Raw genomic sequence first — 21,516 nt, forward strand, 5'->3', positions numbered from 1 at the left:
ATCTCTAACTATCTACTGGTCTAATAATATAAAACAGTAGGCCATAAAAACTGATTAATATTTTAAATAAAATTTTATTATCCTTAAAATGCGTCTTTTTGAGTAAAGGTAATCTCAACACTCATCTGGTATGATTCTCAGACTAGAGAACTGAATGCTATGATCTCAAGCAAAATGTAGTTTTTAACACATTTGTGAACTCTTTCTAGTAGTGGTTGGTTTGTTTTCTTTGGGGGTCAACTTCAGGAATAAGGATTTAAAATGGAATCAGGGGGCTGGAGTTGTGACTCAGTGGTAGAGTGCCTGCCTAGTATGTGTGAGGCACTGGGTTCGATTCTTAGCACCACATATAAGTAAATTAATTAAATAAAGGTCCATTGACAACTAAAAAAAATATTTAAAAAAGCATATGCAATCTAAAAAATTAAAAAATAAATAAAATGGAATCAGTATATTTAATGTTTTATTTCTTGTTCCTTTATGAATGAAAAATGTGAATATAGTGTTCTTTCAGATAATACAAATATGTAAATATGTTTGTCTGCCTGTTAAAATAGAAAAGATAAAGCAATTTACTACAGATTATTTGCATAAGCTTCAGATTTATTCCGGAAGGTCTTAATTTTCCATCAAATAATCTAAAAATTGGTCAGAGGAATTCAAGAGTTGAAACCAAATTCCTGATCAATGTGGCTACCTCAGGAATTTCACAGACATTGAGGGGACTGTGTGGTGACCACAATGACGTTGTAAGTGGGTTGGCTAAGTTTTATGTTTGACTCAGAAGGGGATGTGAACTCTAATGGAAAATAGTAGTAATTTCCTACTTAGTTTTTTTTTTTGTATAGATTTTAAAATACTTTGCACTATTTGTGTTGAGGTTTTTTAAGACTTATAGAGTTGCATAAAGCAGAAATTAACTCCTAGTCCATAGAAGCCATTAGAATTAAAGCTCTTGTAGAGAATGCATGGGCATGCTTTATGGTCCCCAGTTAACAAGACTGGGAAGCCTAACCAGTTGATTCTGTCCTTTCTTCCCTTGTTTCAGTTTCAGTGTTGGCTGTGGGATTGATTAAACATTCCTGAAATGGTGTGTGGGCACCTTGTCCTTCAGCGGACAGTCATTTTAAGGGTATAGCCCTAAAATAACTACATTAAAATATGCTGGATTTACTTTGGTTTTCTTTACTAGTTTGTTTTACTATTTTTATTGGATGTTCAGATGAGGAGATTATCTGTCATTCAGTATAACTTGTTTCTAGAGCCTTTCTCTAGAAAGGTACATTTAGTTTTAGGACTATCCCAATCATTTCAAGGAGTCTTTGTGACTCTTTAAACAGAGTCCAGAGGATATAAACCTAACTGCTTTTTAGGTTGTGCTGTGTATAGAAACTAAGAGTGTTTACTGTGCAAGGGTGCATGGCCAAGGGGGAAGAAGGACTTCCAATCCAGCCACCCTCTGCTCACAAATCTATGCTCCCTGCAAGGCATTTATTAATTTGAACTAAGACATGACCATGATGTAGGCTTGTAGAGGTCCTGATATTTAAGTAAACTTTTTTATTTTTATTTTTTTTAACTTTCTCATACTTGAAATTGAATTGCATCAACTTATCCTTTGTCTTCAGTTTTAAATTGTGGTTAAATCTATAGAACATAATATTTACCATTTTAGCCATTTTTAGGGTATGGTTCTCTAGCATTAAGGGCATCCACATTGCTGTACAGCTATCACCATCATCCATTTCTAGATTTTTTTTCATCTTCCTATCCTGAAATTCTGTACCCTTCAAACACTAATGCCCCATTACCCTGCTCCACTTCCTGGTTCAAATAAAGAAGCCACTCTTCTTCTTTTTTTTTTTTTTTTGAAATAAAAAAATTAACATGATAGTATATTTTGAAATATTATACATACATAAAATAAGTTTAACTTGCCACCATTCTACCTGCTGCTTCTGTGAGTTCAAGCACTCTGAAGTACTTTATATAAGTGGGATTATGAAATATTTGTCCTGTTATAATTGGCTTATTTATTGAGCATCACGTCTTCAAGGTTCATCCATTTTGCTGCATGTGGTTGAATTGTTTTCCTTTTTAAGGATGAATAGTATTCCATTGTGTGTACCACATTTTATCTATCTGTTGATGGACCCTTGGTTTGCTTCTACCTTTTGGCTTTTGTGAATAGTGCTATTGAACATGGGTGTGCAGAAGTATAATTGCTAGATCATGTGGTAATTTTAAAAGTTTTATTTTTGGGGGGAATTGACATACATTTTTTGTAGCAGCTATGATATTTTACTTTTCACCAGCAGTGTACAGGTTTTCTAATTTCTCCCTATCCTCACCAATAATTATTTTTTATTTTTTGTTTTTTTGCTTGTGTTTGATAATCATTCTAATGAGTGTGAAATCGTATATGATTTTTATTTGCATTTTCCTAATGATTAGTAATGTTGAGTATCTTTTCATATGCTTGTTGAACATTGGTATATCTTCTTTGGAGAAATGTCAACTCCAATTTTTTCACCATTTCTTAGTTTAGGTTCTTATGAGTTTCAGGACTTCCTTATATATTCTTTATATTAGACTATTATCAGATATATAATTTGCAAATATTTTCTAATTAATGTGAGGTGCCTTCTCATTCTGTTAATAGTACCTTTGATACACCAAAGTTTTTAATTTTGACAAAGATTTTTAATATATATATATATATGCGTGTGTGTGTGTGTGTGTTATCAATGGACCTTTTTTTTAAAAAAAAATTGTTTATATGGGGTATTGAGAATTGAACCCAGTGCCTCACACATGACAGGCAAGCACTGTACCACTGAGCCACAACCCCAGCCCTTGACAAAGTCTTTTTATATTTTTTTTTCTTTTGTTGTCTCTACTTTTGATGTCATATCCAAGAAAGCAGCATTTCTTGCTAAATCCAGTGTCATGAAATATTATCATATGTTTCTTTTAAGAGTTTTATAGTTTTGCTCTTATGTTTAGGTCTTGATCCATTTTGAGTTAATTTTTGTACATGGTATAAAGTTGAGTTTGACGTCACCTATTTGCATATAAAGATCCAGTTTTCACAGTGTTTTAAAGTCTTGAGTTTCAAGAGTATTTACAGTTGGTATTTTATCAATATGATTAATGGCCAGGAGTTTGGAGAAGGAGTTCCAAGACACACAGATAAAGCAAAGTTGTACTTAAATGTCCATTATCCAGAAATGGATTAACTGACTTACCATAGTAAGTGCAGTAGGAAGGACAAGGCAAATGTTTACTTTTCTGTAGTCTACATCATTAAGCAGTTTTTGGGTTGGTGCATGTAGAGTCGCATCCTTGCTGTAGAAGGAAAAAGAGCTGAGCAATCCCTGAAGATAATCTAGATGTAGATGGGTAGATTCTGAAAACCCTGCCTTTGGGTCTTGCCCCTGCCCTGCTGGTAGACCAGACCACAGTTGATCTATTCTCCTCAGCCATTTTTAAGTTAGAAACGCTTGCTATTCAGCGGCTGTCTAATTTTAATCTAATGTCTCTCAATTCTTGGTATCATACATTGTACTTGCAGAGGTACTAGGGGTGATTTTATGACATGTTAATTGCTGAAAGATTACGTACGTGGTAACGCAAGTACTCTGTCTATACTGGGCGAAGCCCATATAGCTATTTCTGTATCAGTTATAAAGAAAGAAAACAGGATGAATAAAATAAGGGTAGAGTTTTGAAATTTGTCAGCAATTGAGAGGCAGTACAGTTGAGTGGGTACGAATAGGAACTTTAAAAATCAGAAAGATCTAGGTTCTGATGTTTGCCTTGCTCACATTGGTTGCCATATTTGGTTGGCTAAACTTTGCAGTCTACCCAGTGCTGTGGGGCTTTGTGAGATTAATAAGATGAGGTGTGTATTTCAGGTATTTTTCCGAGTGCTGGGTCTGCTGTAAATTCTCAGTGAGTGGTATTGATGAGAGAAGAAAATATCCTGTTATATGCTTGTTTGTTTAATTTAATAAGCATCTTTGTCTTCTCTAAGAAGAGACAGCAAGATGTATTGTAGGAAATTTAACAATTCATAAGTCTCTTGAATTTTTTTGTTTGTTTCTCCTTTCTTTTACCCCTTTAACTGCTCTAGGTTGCCCTAGATTGAGGGTTCCTAATAGGTTGGTTGTTGTTGTTATTGTTATTTACCTTTTTGGTTTTATTTGGTTTTGGTTTTAAGTTAAATTATCCTAGTAACAAAATAATTAATTCTTTCTGAGTTTTTATTGCACTGGTCCAATATTATAATTCCTACATTTAAGGGCTTTTTTTCCTCCCTTTTAAAGTGCACCCCCATATGTGCCATTTGCTGAACATTTTTCTGCTTGTTAATTACTTCATACTTTAGTAGAAATGTTTTTGAGTAACCCACAGTATCAATCCCTACCAGTGAGAAGAGGGGATGTCCTGGCAGCATGGAGCGGTATCCGCCCCCTGGTGACAGATCCCAAGTCCGAAGACACCCAGTCCATCTCCCGCAATCACGTTGTGGACATCAGTGAGAGTGGCCTTATCACCATAGCAGGTATGGGACATTGCTTTGTTATTTGGATATGATTTAAATAAAAGCTTGACTTAAATTGTTCCACGAAATTATCTTTTAGCTCTAATGAACAAGTGTTTTCTTCTTATGATTCTGATTAGTCTTTACACATAGCTTTGCCACGTATGTTCTAAACAACTGGTAGATTTTGTTATTAATATGTTGATAAATTGTTAATAAGAAAAATAAAGGTGGAAACTCTCAAAAATTTGTTATGAACTTCTTTGTAGGTGGAAAGTGGACAACGTATCGATCCATGGCAGAAGATACTGTGAATGCTGCTATCAAGATCCACAATTTGAAAGCAGGACCAAGTAGAACAGTTGGACTTTTCCTTCAAGGAGGGAAAGATTGGAGCCCCACACTCTACATTAGGCTTGTCCAGGATTATGGACTTGAAAGTGAGGTGGGTATGCATTGCCACATCTTTATCCTTTACCTCACCTCCTAGTATTGCCAGTAACGTAATCTGCAAGTGTGATGTGGCCTCTATGCTTTACAGTTTTCCTTTCCCTGGATATGATTCTCTCTGTACTGCAAAAGTAATCTAAGAAAAAAGATGGCTCCACTTTCCTACAGTTGCCTAGAAAACAATGTACATTTTAGCTTCTGTTTTGAAACCTGGAGTTCATTTGGTTTGTTCCTAGCATAGAGAGCCTCCCAAATTCTTTCATCCAAAGCTGTTCTTCAGAAGTGATATCAGGAGCAGAATGAAGTTGAAGCTTCATCCGTCATCGATACAGTGATGCATGAGTAGCTCAGTTAGTGCTGGCCTAAGCATTAGAAGCTCAAGTGGTTTCCTCCCACAAAACCAAAACCTAATACTCTCCGAGAACTATTAGTTACAGGCTGTAAGAAAACTGACAAGATGAGCATGTACTTCTTTTTTTCTTTGTATCTGAAAGTTATCAATAGTCAAAGTGCCTGCCTAATGTAGTTTTATTTCTCTAGGTGGCACAGCATCTTGCTGCCACCTACGGTGACAAGGCTTTTGAGGTGGCCAAAATGGCAAGTGTGACTGGAAAAAGGTGGCCTATTGTTGGAGTGCGACTTGTATCAGAATTTCCATATATTGAAGCAGAGGTATGTAAATTGTCATTAGGCTTTTCTTTTCTACCAGAGGATGCCATTCATCTGTTCATTCTTTATTATCTTTAAAAATCATATGCAGTTATTTTAATGTTGATGTTTCAGCTAAAACCTGGAGTAAAGTGTCTGTCTGCTCAGTTCAGATTCTTTCATTAAGAAAATGTAAATTCTGAAGTGATGTTGATAGTGGCTTTAATATAAAATGTGGATTTCTTTTTTGCTTGATGAAGCTATCTCAAGTCTGGTCCCTTTTGTGAATTTGTAGCTCTTCAAGATTGTACCACTCCTGTCTTGCCAGATGACATGCTGGCTTTGACATTTTCTCAAAGATTTAAGTCTAGTTTCTCATCATGTTTTCAAGTTTTATGAAAGCAGAGACCATGCTTTATTTTTATTCCTAATTCACTGCCTTGAGACACTGGTGTCCAGTATGCATGCACTTGATTGAATTCAAGGCTTCTGCCATCTGGTTAGTCTAAGACAGAAAACTTTGCAGCCTAGAGAGACGAGACCATAACTTTCCTAATGCTCATCCTTTGCCTATTCAGCTATGTAAATTAACTTCCCCATAATGTATAGGCAAAGAGAACTAAGTGATTACTGTGGATGGTTAATGAGAAGTGATGCAATTTGCATGTTTATGCCAGGTTCTGTTCACAACGAAGGCATTAACTCTTGTCCAATTTATCCCATTTTCCAAACTTCCTTTGGCAGCCAGATGGAGGACTTGTGTCGAATCACCATTAGTCTCATGATTCCTGGAGAAACCAGAATGTAGGGAAAAGGGTTACCTTTGAAAGCACAATTTTTTTTTTCAGTGAAACTTTACTCTTTATAAAGAAATGCCTAACTATACTTTTTCCTGAATGCAGGTAAAATATGGGATTAAGGAGTATGCCTGCACGGCGGTGGATATGATTTCACGGCGCACTCGCCTGGCCTTTCTCAATGTCCAGGCCGCAGAGGAAGCCCTACCCAGGATTGTTGAACTGATGGGTCGAGAACTGAACTGGGATGACCATAAGAAAAAGGTATTCTACCAACACTGAAAACTTCTGTTCCCCTTAAAAACCTGTGACAGCTTAATCTGTTTGGAGAGGATAGCATAATTTTTGATGGTGATCTTAAATTTCCAGCCAATTTCTATATGTGAATATATGGAAAATGGAAAGATAGTCTAAAACCAAATTTTGTTGTTTATGAAAAATATAGAGAATGCCCTTGACTTTATGCTTTCCTTCTGGAAAGGAAAGATAAGAAGATTGTGGAATAGAACCTTTTCTAGTTTTCATTGAAACTACTCTCAGGATGTATTCAGTGAAATTCCTACTCCTGATAATTTTCCTGTGGTTAGAAATAGCAGTCTCACTGCCTGATGACTAAGTGCTTATCATTTGTGTCATTTGAGAGTTTGTGTTTACATCCACATTCTAAAAAGCCAGTGATGCTCAGATTCATGTTTTTATACACACATGTATGTGTGCATGTGTATGGATGTGTGTAAGTGGGCTTGCTATAATAAAAAGAAGATCTTTGTGTTTTTGAATTAACCCACACTTTTGTGATATGCCCAGGCATATCAAAAATTACCTTCTGTACTCACTGGCCTCAGTTTCCTTCCCCTTGTCTCACTTGAATCCATTTCCTTTAGGCTTTGTCCTCACCACTTTGCTGTATCAACCCTGGCCAAGCTCAGCAGTATCTTCCACATTGCTGAACATACTTATCCACTCTTGGTCCTCATTTGACTTCACCAATTAAAAGCATTTGACACAGTTTATTTTGCCCTCCTTCTTGAATGATTTTCTTACATTCTGGGAGGCCAGTTCTCTTGGCTCACCTTCTGCCTTCTCCACATCCTCCTTCCACAGATCTCTCCATATCATGAATAGCCCTTCTACCTTCAGTTGCTTAGTCTTTAATCTTAATATCATACTCTGTGTATTCTCTCGCACTCTCTAAATCCATCAGCAAACATTATTATCATATTTGTTATCTTCAAATAGTGGTTCAGTTTCACCCTTTCTTAACACATTCGACTGCTGTCACCCTGATTCAAGTCCTGGCATCTCTCAGATGAATTATTGTTGTTTCTTCCCTCCCCCAAACTGGTCTCTCTGCTTTAATAACTTTGGTGATTCTATTAAAACAAAATCCATGTCATTGGATATGTCAGTTTGAAATTTAGAGGGAGAGCAGGATTGAAGATATAAATTTAAATTAGTTTTTAAGCCATTGGATAGGATCATGGAGGGAGTTAGTGTAGTTAGATGATGAAAGTGGCCCAAAGACTGAGCCCTGGAGCATTCTAAAGTTGAGGGGTTGGAGAGACAAGGAAAAATCCAGTAGAAGGAGAGAAAGTAATAGCTAGCGAATCTGAGGGTGTGTGAAGAGACCAAAAAGGAGTTGTGACCCAGAGGATAACTTAATCTGTTTGGGATTCTATAACAGAAATACCATAGATTAGTATTAGTCAGGCACTAGGCATTTTCGGGGTCTGGTAGGGCCCAATTCCAGGCTCAGAGATAGACACTTTCCTGCTATATTCTCAAATGGATGTAATTAGCACCTATGTCATATGCTGAGTGTGCAAGTAAGGATAGGGTATGTGTCCTGTCCTTTAAGTGTAGATTGTCAAAGATGGTTACAAATCAGAGTCCCCTGGGAAATGGGGAGGGGGGCAGATTTCAAGGTTTGCCATCAGACCATCAAACTCAAAGTTTTCATGGGTGAGAACATGGCCCAATATTTTTTTTAAAATCCTTATTGTGGGGCTGGGGATGTGGCTCAAGCGGTAGCGTGCTCACCTGGCATGCTTGCGGCCCGGGTTCGATCCTCAGCACCACACACAAAGATGTTGTGTCTGCCAAATACTAAAAAATAAATATTAAAATTCTCTCTCTCTCTCCCTCTCTCTCACTCTTTCTTAAAAAAAAATCCTTATAGTAATTTTAATGTAATGTGCTGTAGTGTTCGGATGACAGAAGTCACTAGTGAAACAACGCCTCAGTCCTGACCATGCTGCTCTGCGGGCAAACCTGTAACCCCATTTTATGGTTGAGGAAACAGGCTCACAGAGCAAATGCCTGTCAGAGTCCACACAAGCAGTAAGCTGTGGAAATGGGACTGAAACCTGGTACTCTGATCCCAGACTAAGCTTTCCCTACTATGCCCCATTACCTCTGCTTTAGCCAAATTGGTGTACACCTCTTCCACTTTTGTGTGTTGTTTGAAGAGCTAAGGCTCTATAAAGAGTCAAAACGGGAATGAAACTTACTCTTGTGCTGCTTACTTTTGTGAAACTTACTCTTATGTGTTCTTATAAAACTTACGGCTGTATAAATATGCAAGAACATATTTAGTTCTAGGAATTCAGGTGGTAGGATGTAGGAAGGAGGAGGAAAATTCTGTAAACTGGTTGTCTTTGGCCTTCCTGGGGAACTACATTTAACTTCATTTCAAATTTTATGAGCCAAATCATATGCCTAGAAATGCTCTTCTTTCCCCCCTAAGAAAGTAACAAAAATAAAAGACCTAAAGATATAATTTAGTATCTGAGACATAGGAGTATTCATGAGAATTGTGCGTAGTCTAGAGAGAACAAAGGAGGAAAAAAAAAAAGAAAAAAGAAAAGGTTAGAAAGTTGGACTTCCTAGAAAAGGTTAAAAGCATTGGGATTATTTAACTTGCACAAGTGAAAGAGGAACAAGGTGATAAATAACTCTCTGTAGATGAATTGTGGTTGTTTTTACCATTCAATACTTAATGAGTGACTTGTATGCTGAACATTGTACCAAATATTTTAGGGGAATAATAAATAGCTCGTAGTTTCAAGTATCTTGAAATCTAATGAGATAGGTACAACACATATATATGTCAAAAATATGTGTGATATTTTCAACATTTAGAGAAATATTTAGATTTACTGTTGCTCAAGACCAAAACCCAACCTACTAGGAAGAGCTGACTAGGGGGGAAGGCCTTCTCTGGTGAGTTAGGGATTGATAGAGGAGTCAGCAGGGACATTTAGATAAAGCAACATTGCCAAATTGTGACCATGGGATATAAATGAATAAATATGAAAAGATGACTGCAAGAACAAAAGAATTTGGGAAATTCTGAGTTAAATAATGGAAAGTGTTTCATTTAATTTAGATTATTGGAATTTTTACAATGCTTATGTGGAGTGTCAATTTCCAAAAGAGAATTTATTTATAGTCAGATCCAACTCTCACTTTTTGAGTGGGATGAGCAGGAAGGGGGTTAGTATTGCTTAGGACATATTTTGGGAAATGTTTTCCAGTAGGATTTGGTTTATACCATTTGGTTTATACCATTCAGACAGGAAAAGCATTTTTTCATTGAGAAACTTTAAAGTGAAGATTGCTTAAGTAGATTAGTCTTAAAAAAAAAAAAAAAAAAAAACCTTTTCAAAGTTGATTCCAAAGAGGAGAAAAAAGTTCATTGAGTGAAGAAGTGAAATGTCTCTGGACCACGCCAGCTGAATAACACCAAATTTAAACACTAAATTACTACTACAGTAAGGCTGCCTGGGCACTGGCAGCCTTACTGTAATAGTAGTAGTAGTTGTTCAAATCTTCACTTTTAATTGTTTGTTTTTTTACCAAATTACATGGAAGACAAGTGCAATGAAAGGGTGGATACCATGAAGGAAAAAAGAATTTAAGTAAAGGTTGTTGTTGGAGAGGAAGCATTAGTAATGGTATTTCCACAGTAATGCAGTATCAGTTAAGACTGGGGACATTGAAACAGTATAACTACTGAGGATAGCATTTCTTCTTGAGTCTGAAACTATCAGAATGAAGGCCATATCATTTTGACATATCTAATCTCAGGATATCTGCCTGGGCACTGGCAGCCTTACTGTAGTAGTAGTAGTCGTAGTAGTAGTAGTTCAGATCTTCACTTTTAATTTTTTTTTTTTAACCAAATTACACAATTCTGGTCCAGTAGCATTTGCTGGTCAATACTATGCAAGAATACTCTTAAATTAAAAAAAAGAAAAAGCAGAGAAAAAAGCAAATTGCATATAGCAATATGAATCATTATACTATGTGAGAGCAACCAAACACAGAAGACTATGTTCTATATGAAATTCCAGAAAAGACAAAGTCTGATGACCATAAGCAGATCAGGAGATGCCTAGGGCCCGAGGTCTGGGGAAGGAATCAATTGCAAATGAACATGAGGAAATTTTACAGGGCAGTAGAAATGTTCTGTATCTTGATTGTGTTAGAGTGTATATCAAATTGCATATCTAAAAGGTATGTTTTATTGAATATGAATTATATTTCAATAGAAATGGAAGAAAGAAAAGAAGTATACAGTCAGGTAAGTGAGGATCAACTTCCTATCTGAAGACTGAACGAGGAAAGGATAAAAAAAATCAATAATTCTTTCTGTAACTCTTTGAACATTGTGTGTCTCTCTTTTAGGAAGAACTTGAAACAGCCAAGAAGTTCCTATATTATGAAATGGGCTATAAATCCCGATCTGAACAGTTAACAGATCGCTCTGAAATTAGCCTATTGCCTTCAGACATTGACAGGTACTTCTAATAAGCTTCTATCTTTTTATTCTTTTCCTGTGTAAGTATATTTTCCCATTATCCCATGTTGTGTTCCAGGTACAAGAAGAGATTTCATAAGTTTGATGCAGACCAAAAAGGCTTTATTACCACTGTTGATGTTCAGCGTGTATTAGAGGTAACTTTTTGTTACTATTCAATATCAGTATTAGATAGCAGAAGAATAAAAGATGATATTAGACAATTTTTTTCTCATCTAGTGTTTTCTACAAGTAATATTTTTATTTTTATTTTGAAAGCTTGCCAGATTAGAAAGAGGATATGATTAATTTTTAATTAAGCTTCATTATTCTGTGCTTTTCTTTTTCCTTAGAGTATCAATGTGCAAATGGATGAAAATACACTACATGAGATTCTGAATGAAGTAGATTTAAACAAAAACGGACAGGTTGAACTCAATGAATTTTTACAGGTGAGTTGTGGTGAAAGGAAACAGATGTATTTGCTTTTATCTTCTGGCTGTCGTTATCTTAAATGGATGTTGAAGAATGAATTCTTAAATCCACACATTTGTCACTTCATTCTGAGAAGGAAGAAAGCTTGAAGCCAACAAAGGTTGATATGTTTGCCCACAGATGAGACTCTTCTTGGAGCACATTTTTTTTTCTTTTCATAAGAAACCTTCTGTTACACTGGACAGTTTAGGTGAAATCTAAGTTAATTATGGCTTAGAGGATTGAATAAGAAGCTTGCGTTTTAGAGAAGTGTGGTATGCAATGTCACTGCTGGACCATGTTCTACCTTCGTCACGAGAGGCAGCAAAATATTTCTAATGTGGAAAGAATTTTTTTATAGAAGTTTAAAAATGATAGCTATATTTACTTAAGAACCATATTCACTTGGGAATGTGATGATTAGATTATTGCATTATAAAGAACCAAAAAAGCCAAAAGGGGTCAAGACTATGTACAATTTAAGCATTTCCATTTCTGATTTTCAACTCATTTAAGTTTTGATTGTTTAATTTTTGTAACCATCAAGGACATTAATTTTATTGCTTTAACTTTAAACTGGATGCTATACGTTATTCTGTAGAAGTTCCTTACAGAAAGAAATTCAACAGCCTCTCCCCCCGACCCCACGTTTTTAGCTGTCCGTATAACTCTGATTATGTGAAGGATGTATTGGTTTCCAAGCAGCTAGGTTTTGTCTGTGGTGCTTGTTGGGCAGGTATTTCAAATGAATGCCAGGTCCTGCTTGCAGCGTGGCAATGATGAATGCTGAACATGAAATAAATTAATGCTGGGGATTTTGGTCAGTGTCAGCCCTTTCTTCACTGTGTCAAGTTAAACAAACAAGATCAAGGCGAAGGAAATGGTAATTGTCTCTCTGGAGATGAGCTGCAGATAAGAGCATTGTTGAATCTAAATGCAGAAAATTTTCACAGGTTGTGTCCGGCATTACAAAAAAGAATGTTTAGTTCTTTAGCTTACTGTTGAACTAAATGCACATTTTAAATTGAGTTTAAAATTTATGCTTGGGAATTGGAAACCATTTGATGCATTTAGTTTTCCTGGAGAATATTTTATTGTTTGTCTCAGAATTTTAGAAAACTTGTCTTCAAAGAAATAACTTATGCTTCATTTCATATGTATTGTAAATAAACAACAACATTTGAGGTTGAAAAACCTGGGGTTTTAGAAATAATAAGAATATAATTTTATGGATATGCTATATGGTTTGAGTTTTAAGCAATTTTCTTGAATGAAGAGAGTTAAAACCCAGAAAATAATTTAAACCACCTGCAGGTTTTCTTGTAGAATTTAATAATTATTTCTTGTCCAATTCTAAATGAGAGAGGCTATTCATGCTTCCATTTAGTACAAATATACAGTATAATATTCAACTTTAAAATGCTGATCATATTTCTCATGAAATGTATTCACACCCAAATATGAATTTTTTCTTATAATATGATTTTTAGAAACAAGTGACATTTAAAGAAACCCTTAAGTTTTTGAGGTTGGTGCATGCTATACTATTTATGGCTGGAAGAAACTCTTGCTATGTCAGTTTTGTTAGTTCTGCTAAACTTTGAAGGTCTTCCTGGAATCAGAGACAAAACAATAAACAATAATTGCTCTGTCTTTAGAGGTCAGCATTTCTTATATCATTACATTATTATTCCCCAGATGTAAAGTGTGTTTTCAGATTTGTTTGTTTGTTTTAATAGAACATTTTCCTTTTCTGAAGATTAAGGGCCCACATTCATCCCATAAACATCTATTTTTGAATATAGATATAGTTTTTTAATCATCTTCATAGAAGGGTCACTATAGATACTGCCTGGTTACATGACTTTATTTCCAGGTTTGGGCTTTAATGACACTTCTGCATGTAGGAGTCCATCTCTAATAAGCAATCACTTGTGAAACAGCTTTTAATAAGGTCATGAAATTCTGATCCAGCCCCTTGGCAGATGCCTCTGACTTGTATGCAGAGCTGATTTTAAAAAGTGTATCTCTATAGGCTAAAAGCCATAATCCTAAACATATTTTAAGAATTTTTATACATATTTTTTTTTCTGATGAATGGCTACCTCTGTTCTTTTTAAAGTAAATGAATAAAAAAGACTGGAGAAATGAGATCAAGAAAAGCAAATAGTTAAAACCACATCAATGTGAAATGGAAAAAAAAAATCTACATGCTCATAATTGCAAGGTGCTTTCCCGATTAAAGGCCTTTGCCCGCTGACTGCATGTAATTTCAAGACTAATTCTGATTTTATCCATTGGATAAAAATGAATTAGGTAAAATCTGGGCTGTGGAGTGCTTTTAATTCTTAGGGTAGATCTCTGGGTCTACTTCCAAGGACTTAAATGTAAATTACTTTAAAAGTCTTTAAGGAATTTGGATTTAGGGGACTTCAAGTTGTCAAGTACAGTAACACTAAAAAAAGGATAGTTAAATACAGGTCATGCATTGTCTTTGCTCAATCCCTGAGATTTCTTTTTAAGATTTTTAAATGGAATTAAAGATCCAATATTTGAAGTTGCTTTTTTTAAAAAAAAGTATGCCCAGAACACATTAAGGGACAAAAAGTACACATTAAATCTGCTTTTAAAGGGAGGCTGATTTTCTAAGTAGATGTTGTTTTTGCAGCAGTGGTGAAATACCTGCCCCTTCTCTTTTTGAAGTGTTCAAAAATTGTGCTCTTGTCTGAGCTGTAGTACTTGCTATGGCTTTTGATGGAGCACTTAGTTACCTCTGCCTGCCCAATGGTAACCATTAAAATGCTGAGAAAAATTGTCTGGCCTGCCTTCTGAATCTGTTGCATATTTTCTCTTTAAGCTTATGAGTGCTATTCAGAAAGGAAGGGTGTCAGGAAGCCGCCTTGCTATACTAATGAAAACGGCAGAAGAGAACCTGGACCGAAGAGTTCCGATTCCGGTGGACCGTAGCTGTGGAGGATTGTGAGATCCTTGTTTTTTGTTTTGTTTTGTAAATCTACAGCCTACAAACATACGAGCAACAAATCACCATGTAACAGCCAGAGATGACTTCAACCATTATAAAACAATGGCTGTGATAGTTGCCTTTTTTAACACTGGAAAACATTCCAAAACTTCAGAATGTTGGTCTATTTGCCAACTTAATTTGCCAATATTTTATTTGCATTTGCCATTCAATCTAACTTCTAAAAAGTTTATTTTCTCATTTTCAATGCACATTGATTAATGTTTTGCACTCATTTTGTGATCTGTTAGGCATAACACTCTCCTTTTTTGTTTATTAATTTATTTTACAGCAGTTCTAGAGGTAGAAATGGAAAAGAGAAGCTGGAAAAAATTTGTGACACACACAAAGCTGTGGACTTTAAGCTTGTGGATAGCATTTTTGTTCTTAAAGAGAGTGACCTGTTCAAATGATGGTATTTATGGAGACTTCTCAACTCCTCCTCCTCCAGTCCGACTACCTTTCTCTTCCAAACAATGCTATACAATATTATATCTCAAGCACGATTGGCAAAACTGGAGAGGGAAAAAAAAGTTTAGATCTGGTTAAGAGAAACTATGAAAGGTGCTGGAATTGCAGGTGTAAGATAAGGATAGCATTGACATTTGCTGGGAGTTATAGTGATAGTTTCATCTCAGCCGTTCATTTTTTCTACCTAGTCACTGCTGGTTTTCTCTGACTATTATGGGTGCCAGGAAGATCCTTGTTTTTTGTTTTGTTTTGTTTTGTTTTAACTTTAAAACCAGCATGTAAGTGGCAAATTGTATGTAATGGTATGGGACCAAATCTCTCCAATCTTTATTGTAGTAATACATTTAATGGTTAAAAATGTTTCTTTATAAACTCATATAGAACACTAGTTTCAATACCCAAATACTAAATTTTGAAATAGGGGATATTGTCATACCTGGACTTTTTTTCTAATGGGTATCTGCAATCCATAGTAAGAGGATAAATAATCATTAGTTAATTTAATTATAATTATATGTAAAAAAAAGGCAATATACTTGAGTATCCAAGGTCAATCTTGTTTAAAACCCTTATCCTTCTGCACTCAATGAAAAAATTATCAGTTTACCAAAAATGATAAAAACAAAATGAAAAACATACCAAATGCACACATAGACACAGCAAAAACAAAAATCAGTGTGCAATGAATATAACAAATAATGCACTAAATGAAAAATGCCAGTTTGGATGCTTTTGCTATAGTTTTGTTGGCATTTTTAACTAGTCATCAGTATTTATTAATTGAGCTTCCTCTTTTGATTTTTGACGCTACCTACTTTTTTTTTTAAGATCAGGTTTTGAGTGTAATAGGAAATGTGTTTCCTATTATTTTACCACAGGCTGTCATTGCCTGGACTTGAGGTCCTAGTTTCTTGAACTGGTACATAAAACACTTTTTGTGTTATTATTTCCATTTATGTCAACATTATAGAATATCTCTATGCCTCATTCATGTGGGTTATGAGCCTGTATATCATAATATGAACTGGGAGGTTCACTCACCTGAGCCTCCACCCACACCCTCTGAAACGAACAGCAATCGCAGGGAGAGACAGCATCTTCACTCATTTTATTTTAACATGAAGTTTAGATCTTAACCACTTCCTAAAGGAAAACCTAAAACAGAGTGAGTGATGCTCCCAGGTGTCACTGTGAATTTTATTTTCTTTCAAAGTGTGAATTCTTTACACTGGATTTTTTCTCTTTTAATAAATGGAAGCTTATGGCTTTGCAACTGAAATGTTTTTTTTATCAACACAATAAATTTCACTGTTTAGAACCCAGTGTTACTAAATAGGTAGAAAAGCTGTCCTTTATCACTCCAGATGATATATCACAATATTGTACATTTGTTCTTTCTCTCTTTCTCTCTCTTTTTCTAGTTAGATCAAGATAACGATGACTTGTATCCTCCCTGATTCTGTTACAGTAGGGACAGGCTTAGAATGACTGGCTCTGGCAGATCTGTGTTTGTTAAACAGGCCTCGTTTGTGCACGCTTTGCTGTGAATGAAGTTCCTTTAAGGACAAAGAAAAGTGTACTTTTCTTCACTTGAACATATCTGCTTTTGCTTAAAATCTGCTAATTCTAAAAAGCATTAGCTCCTTCACCAATCCCACAGACTCGTTTTGGAAATGAACTGATTTAAAGCCATTACTGTGGATAGAACACCCCAGCATTTTTGTGTAAATTTTTCATTCAACCTGTATAGTCATTTTACCTGATTTTTTAAAAAAGGATAAAGAAATAGGGGATCAAACCCCTTTAAAACTTATACCAAGCACAAAATAATTTTTTTCTTCTCGCCTAAACATGATACTAGTTGGTTCTGTTGGAGTGTTGGGCTGTGTATGCAGGGATTGCCTTTTATGGTCAAGTGATTTATTTCAAGAGTCTTTCAGGGGGGATTGAGGTGAAGGAACCCCCATCTGTGCTGAAGAGTTGAAGTTCCTTTAAATGGCCCCCACCTCTGTCATCACAGTAGTAATAATGTTGGATGATTAGTTAAGCCAAGGTTGTCTCCCTCAGATCCATCCTGCTGCAGTTTTCTTGCTTTCAATCAATTTATACTGACTGTAACTTTAGGATTTCTACTATTAAATGCATGCTTCCTATTATGCCTTAGTTTCTGGCATTTTTTTGTTTGTTTATTTGCTTCAAAATATGTAGCTTCCTGTTTTGTACAACAATTTCATTCTTTTACTAAAAATACTGTAAGGATCATTGATTTTATTTTTCTTTTTATGCATTTGTAAAAATTTTTGGCATATGAATGTAATCATATTGAAGTCAGCGATGCTATAACTTGCACTGTGTTGCATTATGTCTACTTTTTGTAGGAAATAAAAAAGCCCTACTGTGTTTTCAATGAATATCAAGTATAAGCCCAGTAGTGGAGTGGATATACACACTGCATGTTTGTGTATGTGGCACTTTTATGTATTGTGTTGGGTTATTGTTCTAGATTGGACTGTTAAATACTATGTTTGAGGCTCGGTTGTCATTTTTATAACTGTCTTGGTGTTTTATCACCATTATTTATTACTTTTGATATACAGAATGAGCTGCATGCATTTATAGAGCAATAAGAGGATGTATTTAATGTGCCTTGTTTTTAACTGAATAAGAACTGAAAGCATGAATCAATAAAACTGATTAAAATGGTCCATTTGCTGGCATTTTGATGTTACTTGTAGTCAGACAAATAACTTTGATTACTGTTGAAGTTTAAAAGAAAGTTTGAAAATATATTCAGAAACTATATTTTCAATGACACATATTCATTCCTTTAGCTTGGGATTTTATAATTTTATCTCCAAAAGTGAAATATCTGCAGAGACGGATGTGAATTTATGAGATACCAGAATTATTTGTATTAATTTGTTACTGCAGCCTTTAGGGCATGACTTTTGTATTGGTGCAATCTTATTCCAAAATTACATTCATCCTATTACAACTCAGTTGGATTCCTTTTTTTTTTTTTTTTTTTTTGGTCAACTAAAGCCTTTCTGCCTATGTGTTCCCAGGCACACTGATGAATTTTATCATAACTAAAATCAATAGAAATGAATGGGAAAGATTACATAATCCATTTTGATCATCTTACATGTCAAGTTAGTGCAGGGTTGCCAAGTGTTGATAAATGCTCTGATAGAAAAAAATGCTATATATTTTCATTGTCAGTAAATCAGTAAGGCTGTTATCAGTTTTAACACAGGGCAAATTTTATAATGCACATGTTATTTTGTAGGTTTTAATTTACACGTGTACATGGAGTACATTCTCAATTTGTGGTTTAGATGTGCTGCCTCCCAGGTCTGCATGCTCAAAGGCATCCGTGAGCTTCTGAAGGTTCTTTGAAATTGTATAGAATACCCCAAAGCAATGGCTCCCAGACAGACTTGGAACAATGAACTGTTTGTTTAGTGCCTGGAAAAAAAAAATACATAGCAGTTCAAGGCATTTTTTATTGATCCAGCTTATCAAATTTGATAGCACTTTAAAATTTTTCAAACTATTGCCCCCAGTTTTCAAAATGTATAAAATTGATGGTTTTAAAAAAGGGAAATATGATACTAGCATCAATATTTTGCAATTTTTGTCAGCAGTGCATTGTCACTGTTGTCAGATTTTACCTGATGGCATTTGACTTATGAAGGGAAGAAACAACAGAAGTTTTAAATTGATCTGGCTCCCTCGTAATGAGAGAATTCCTGTTTAGGAGGCAGAAATGATGAGCCTTTTGTTCCCATACTTTGTATTTTAGGTCTCTAATTAGCTACCTAACTTGTGAAAATACAGGCAGAGAACATGATGTATGTGAACCTTGATGATACCCAGACAGTCCTGCAGGTCTTGTGCTAAGAAGGCGCGGGCCTTTTGCAAAAGTCAATAGGTATCTTTATATTTTGCTTGATACCTGGTCCAGAATAATAAGATTCATGTGATCTAAGCAAAATACTGCTTTAGCGGAATTATCAGTACCATCTTTTTTTCTCTACATTTGACATGGAATTTAATTGTTTAGCATACCCTACTGAAGAAATTCACATTGGAGTTCTTGAATTTAGGGAGGTTAGGGATGGATGTATTCTATAGGCTTAGGTAATATATCATGTTCTGTGAAAGAGATAGGAGGATTGGATTGCATAGAATTTGCCTTGGATATTAGAGCATGGCATGTGATACTGCTGGTTACATGAGCTTGTGAGCCATTCATGTCTACTGTGTTGTGTCTTAAGCAGAGCATCCCTGTGCTCATTTTCTAGGTACAGTGGATCCTATAGAACCAGGCTCACTTTTCTTCTTCATTGGTTGCTGGTAGCTTTCTTCCACTGTGTCAAGGAGTTGTGAGGTTTAAAAAAAAAATCTATAAATATATATTTAAAATACTTTTTTCTTTTGACCATGGTTCCTAAATAATCTTACTTAATCTTCAATTGGAGAGTGATTTTTTTATACTCATAGAATTTTAAGCAAGGGCTTTCCTCTGTCCAAACTCCTTCCTTTCTGAAGACATTTAAATAGTTTCTGCTTCTTCCCTTTTATGTGTTACTGGTTAGACTTTCTCACCATTGCTTCAATATCATTTTTTTTTGTTTTTCATCTCCATCATTAATTGATTTACAATTCATTTTTATGCATACAGAGTTTTTCCTATCCAAGTTAAGAAGCTGTAAATCTTAGATCCATTGAAATGACAGTGAGAAATATTTCATTTTATCCCATGAATCATTTGCCATCCTTATTGTAGAAAAATGGCAAAATTATGGTGTAGTATGTTTTCATAAATTACCCTGCACACCCCCCCAACCAGCTTCAGTTCATTTCATTATCTGTTTGGAAAGACCATAAGAGTCAGAATCCAGACACTTGTGGTAAACAATTCTGATTTTATAGCAGGCTAATCAAAATTTCATAATGTTACAAATTAATCCTCTGGTACTGTGAGGAATTTAATTCGTTTACAAAATATATCATCTATTTTATAAGTCAAAAATAGCTTGATTTTAAAGTATATCCCGTGACTGCTAGTATAGCAACAGGGGAAGAGTATCAAATTCTTTAAATAATGTATATAATTTTCATTGGGTTTCATATGTCAAAGTAGTCATTTATGTCCTGAAAGGTTTGGGCTTTGCACTATGTTGTTTGAACACTATAAAAAAAATCATGGCTGCTTTCAAAAGGGACAGATCATAGGTTTGCGTTCACATATGACCTGGAATGAAAGAACTTATACAGGGACCACTTCCCTTCTTCAACCTCTTTAAGGAATATTCTTAAAAGTGAAAAGCTGAAAATATTTCATAAAATATCTTTAAAATGCACTGAATGAAATCAGCTACTAGTTATACTGTTACTAGATTTGGCTCTTGTCTTACATCTGTTTTGTTGTGAGATCTTTTAAGGAACCATGGTCAGTTATTTATATAATTGAAAAAGTCAAGTTTATCCTGATAAATATATTCGTCATAGTGAACTGCTAAACTGTTTTCAAAATGGGCCATTTTTTAAATGGAGCTTATCCAGCTTGATCCATGCTTTAAGCAGCACTGAACCATTAAATAAAAACCTGGGACAAAATGCCTTTGAAAAGGGTTAATTAGCTTTAATATTGATTTATTCCATATAGGACGGTAATAGACTAGAACATTTATTTCTGTTTTGGATCATTAAAAACTGGCTCTAGTTCTTGAACAATTTGTTTCTAATAGTTAAAAATTAGACCAATTAGAGTAGTTTTAGTATAACCTTACTATACATGATGCACTTTTTATGGAAACAAAAGCTTGATTACTATTTTATATCTTATTAGAATCCCATCAAAAATACCATCTCAAAAAACAAAACACCATTTCCAAAATACTCACGAGGTCATTAAGCTCCGGTCAGGAGCATTTCTATTTCAACCCTAAAGGGAAGGTGAGATGTGGAGGGTGTTAGTGTATAGAAAGAAAACTCCCTAAAGCTAAATTGGCATGTACCGATCCTGGGGTCATTTTTCTCTAAGAAAGGTTTGTTTCTGTCTTCTCCCTTAGTTACTTTCTCCATTCATCGGCTTAATACTTGAAAAATATGACTGAACTGAGAAAGTTTACCTCAGCAAAGGTGCTTGTCTATCTGCAGGGGAGACCTCCCTTGCTGTGTTTAGTTTTTGTTCTTATGCTGCCCTCTAATGGATACCAAATTATTTCATTAGACCCAGAACAAAAGTAAATTTTCAGCTTCACGGGGTTCCTGCATCAGCCCATCACTCTGGGAAATT

The 21,516-nt window shown here is 35.1% G+C and overlaps 1 protein-coding gene across 7 annotated transcripts in view; it reads left to right on the forward strand.

The window, feature by feature from the left end:
- Positions 1–17,912, forward strand: part of Gpd2 (glycerol-3-phosphate dehydrogenase 2) — a 153,809-nt gene extending 135,897 nt beyond the window's left edge. For 4 of the 7 annotated variants that reach the window (XM_026401474.2, XM_026401475.2, XM_077802606.1 and 1 more), the window contains 9 exons: positions 4,433–4,567; positions 4,816–4,991; positions 5,537–5,668; positions 6,547–6,705; positions 11,131–11,243; positions 11,322–11,400; positions 11,596–11,694; positions 14,574–14,695; positions 15,031–17,912. In XM_026401474.2, the coding sequence (XP_026257259.1) occupies positions 4,433–4,567; positions 4,816–4,991; positions 5,537–5,668; positions 6,547–6,705; positions 11,131–11,243; positions 11,322–11,400; positions 11,596–11,694; positions 14,574–14,695; positions 15,031–15,151 (1,136 nt within the window). In that variant the 3' untranslated portion in view covers positions 15,152–17,912. Of the gene's footprint in view, positions 1–4,432; positions 4,568–4,815; positions 4,992–5,536; positions 5,669–6,546; positions 6,706–11,130; positions 11,244–11,321; positions 11,401–11,595; positions 11,695–14,573 lie in introns of all 7 variants that reach the window. The other 3 variants (XM_026401478.2, XM_026401476.2, XM_026401477.2) reach the window with 3 other exon arrangements.
- The last annotated feature ends 3,604 nt before the right edge of the window (positions 17,913–21,516 follow it).

This window comes from Urocitellus parryii, chromosome 1 (genome assembly GCF_045843805.1).
Source record: "Urocitellus parryii isolate mUroPar1 chromosome 1, mUroPar1.hap1, whole genome shotgun sequence".
NCBI lineage: Eukaryota > Metazoa > Chordata > Mammalia > Rodentia > Sciuridae > Urocitellus > Urocitellus parryii.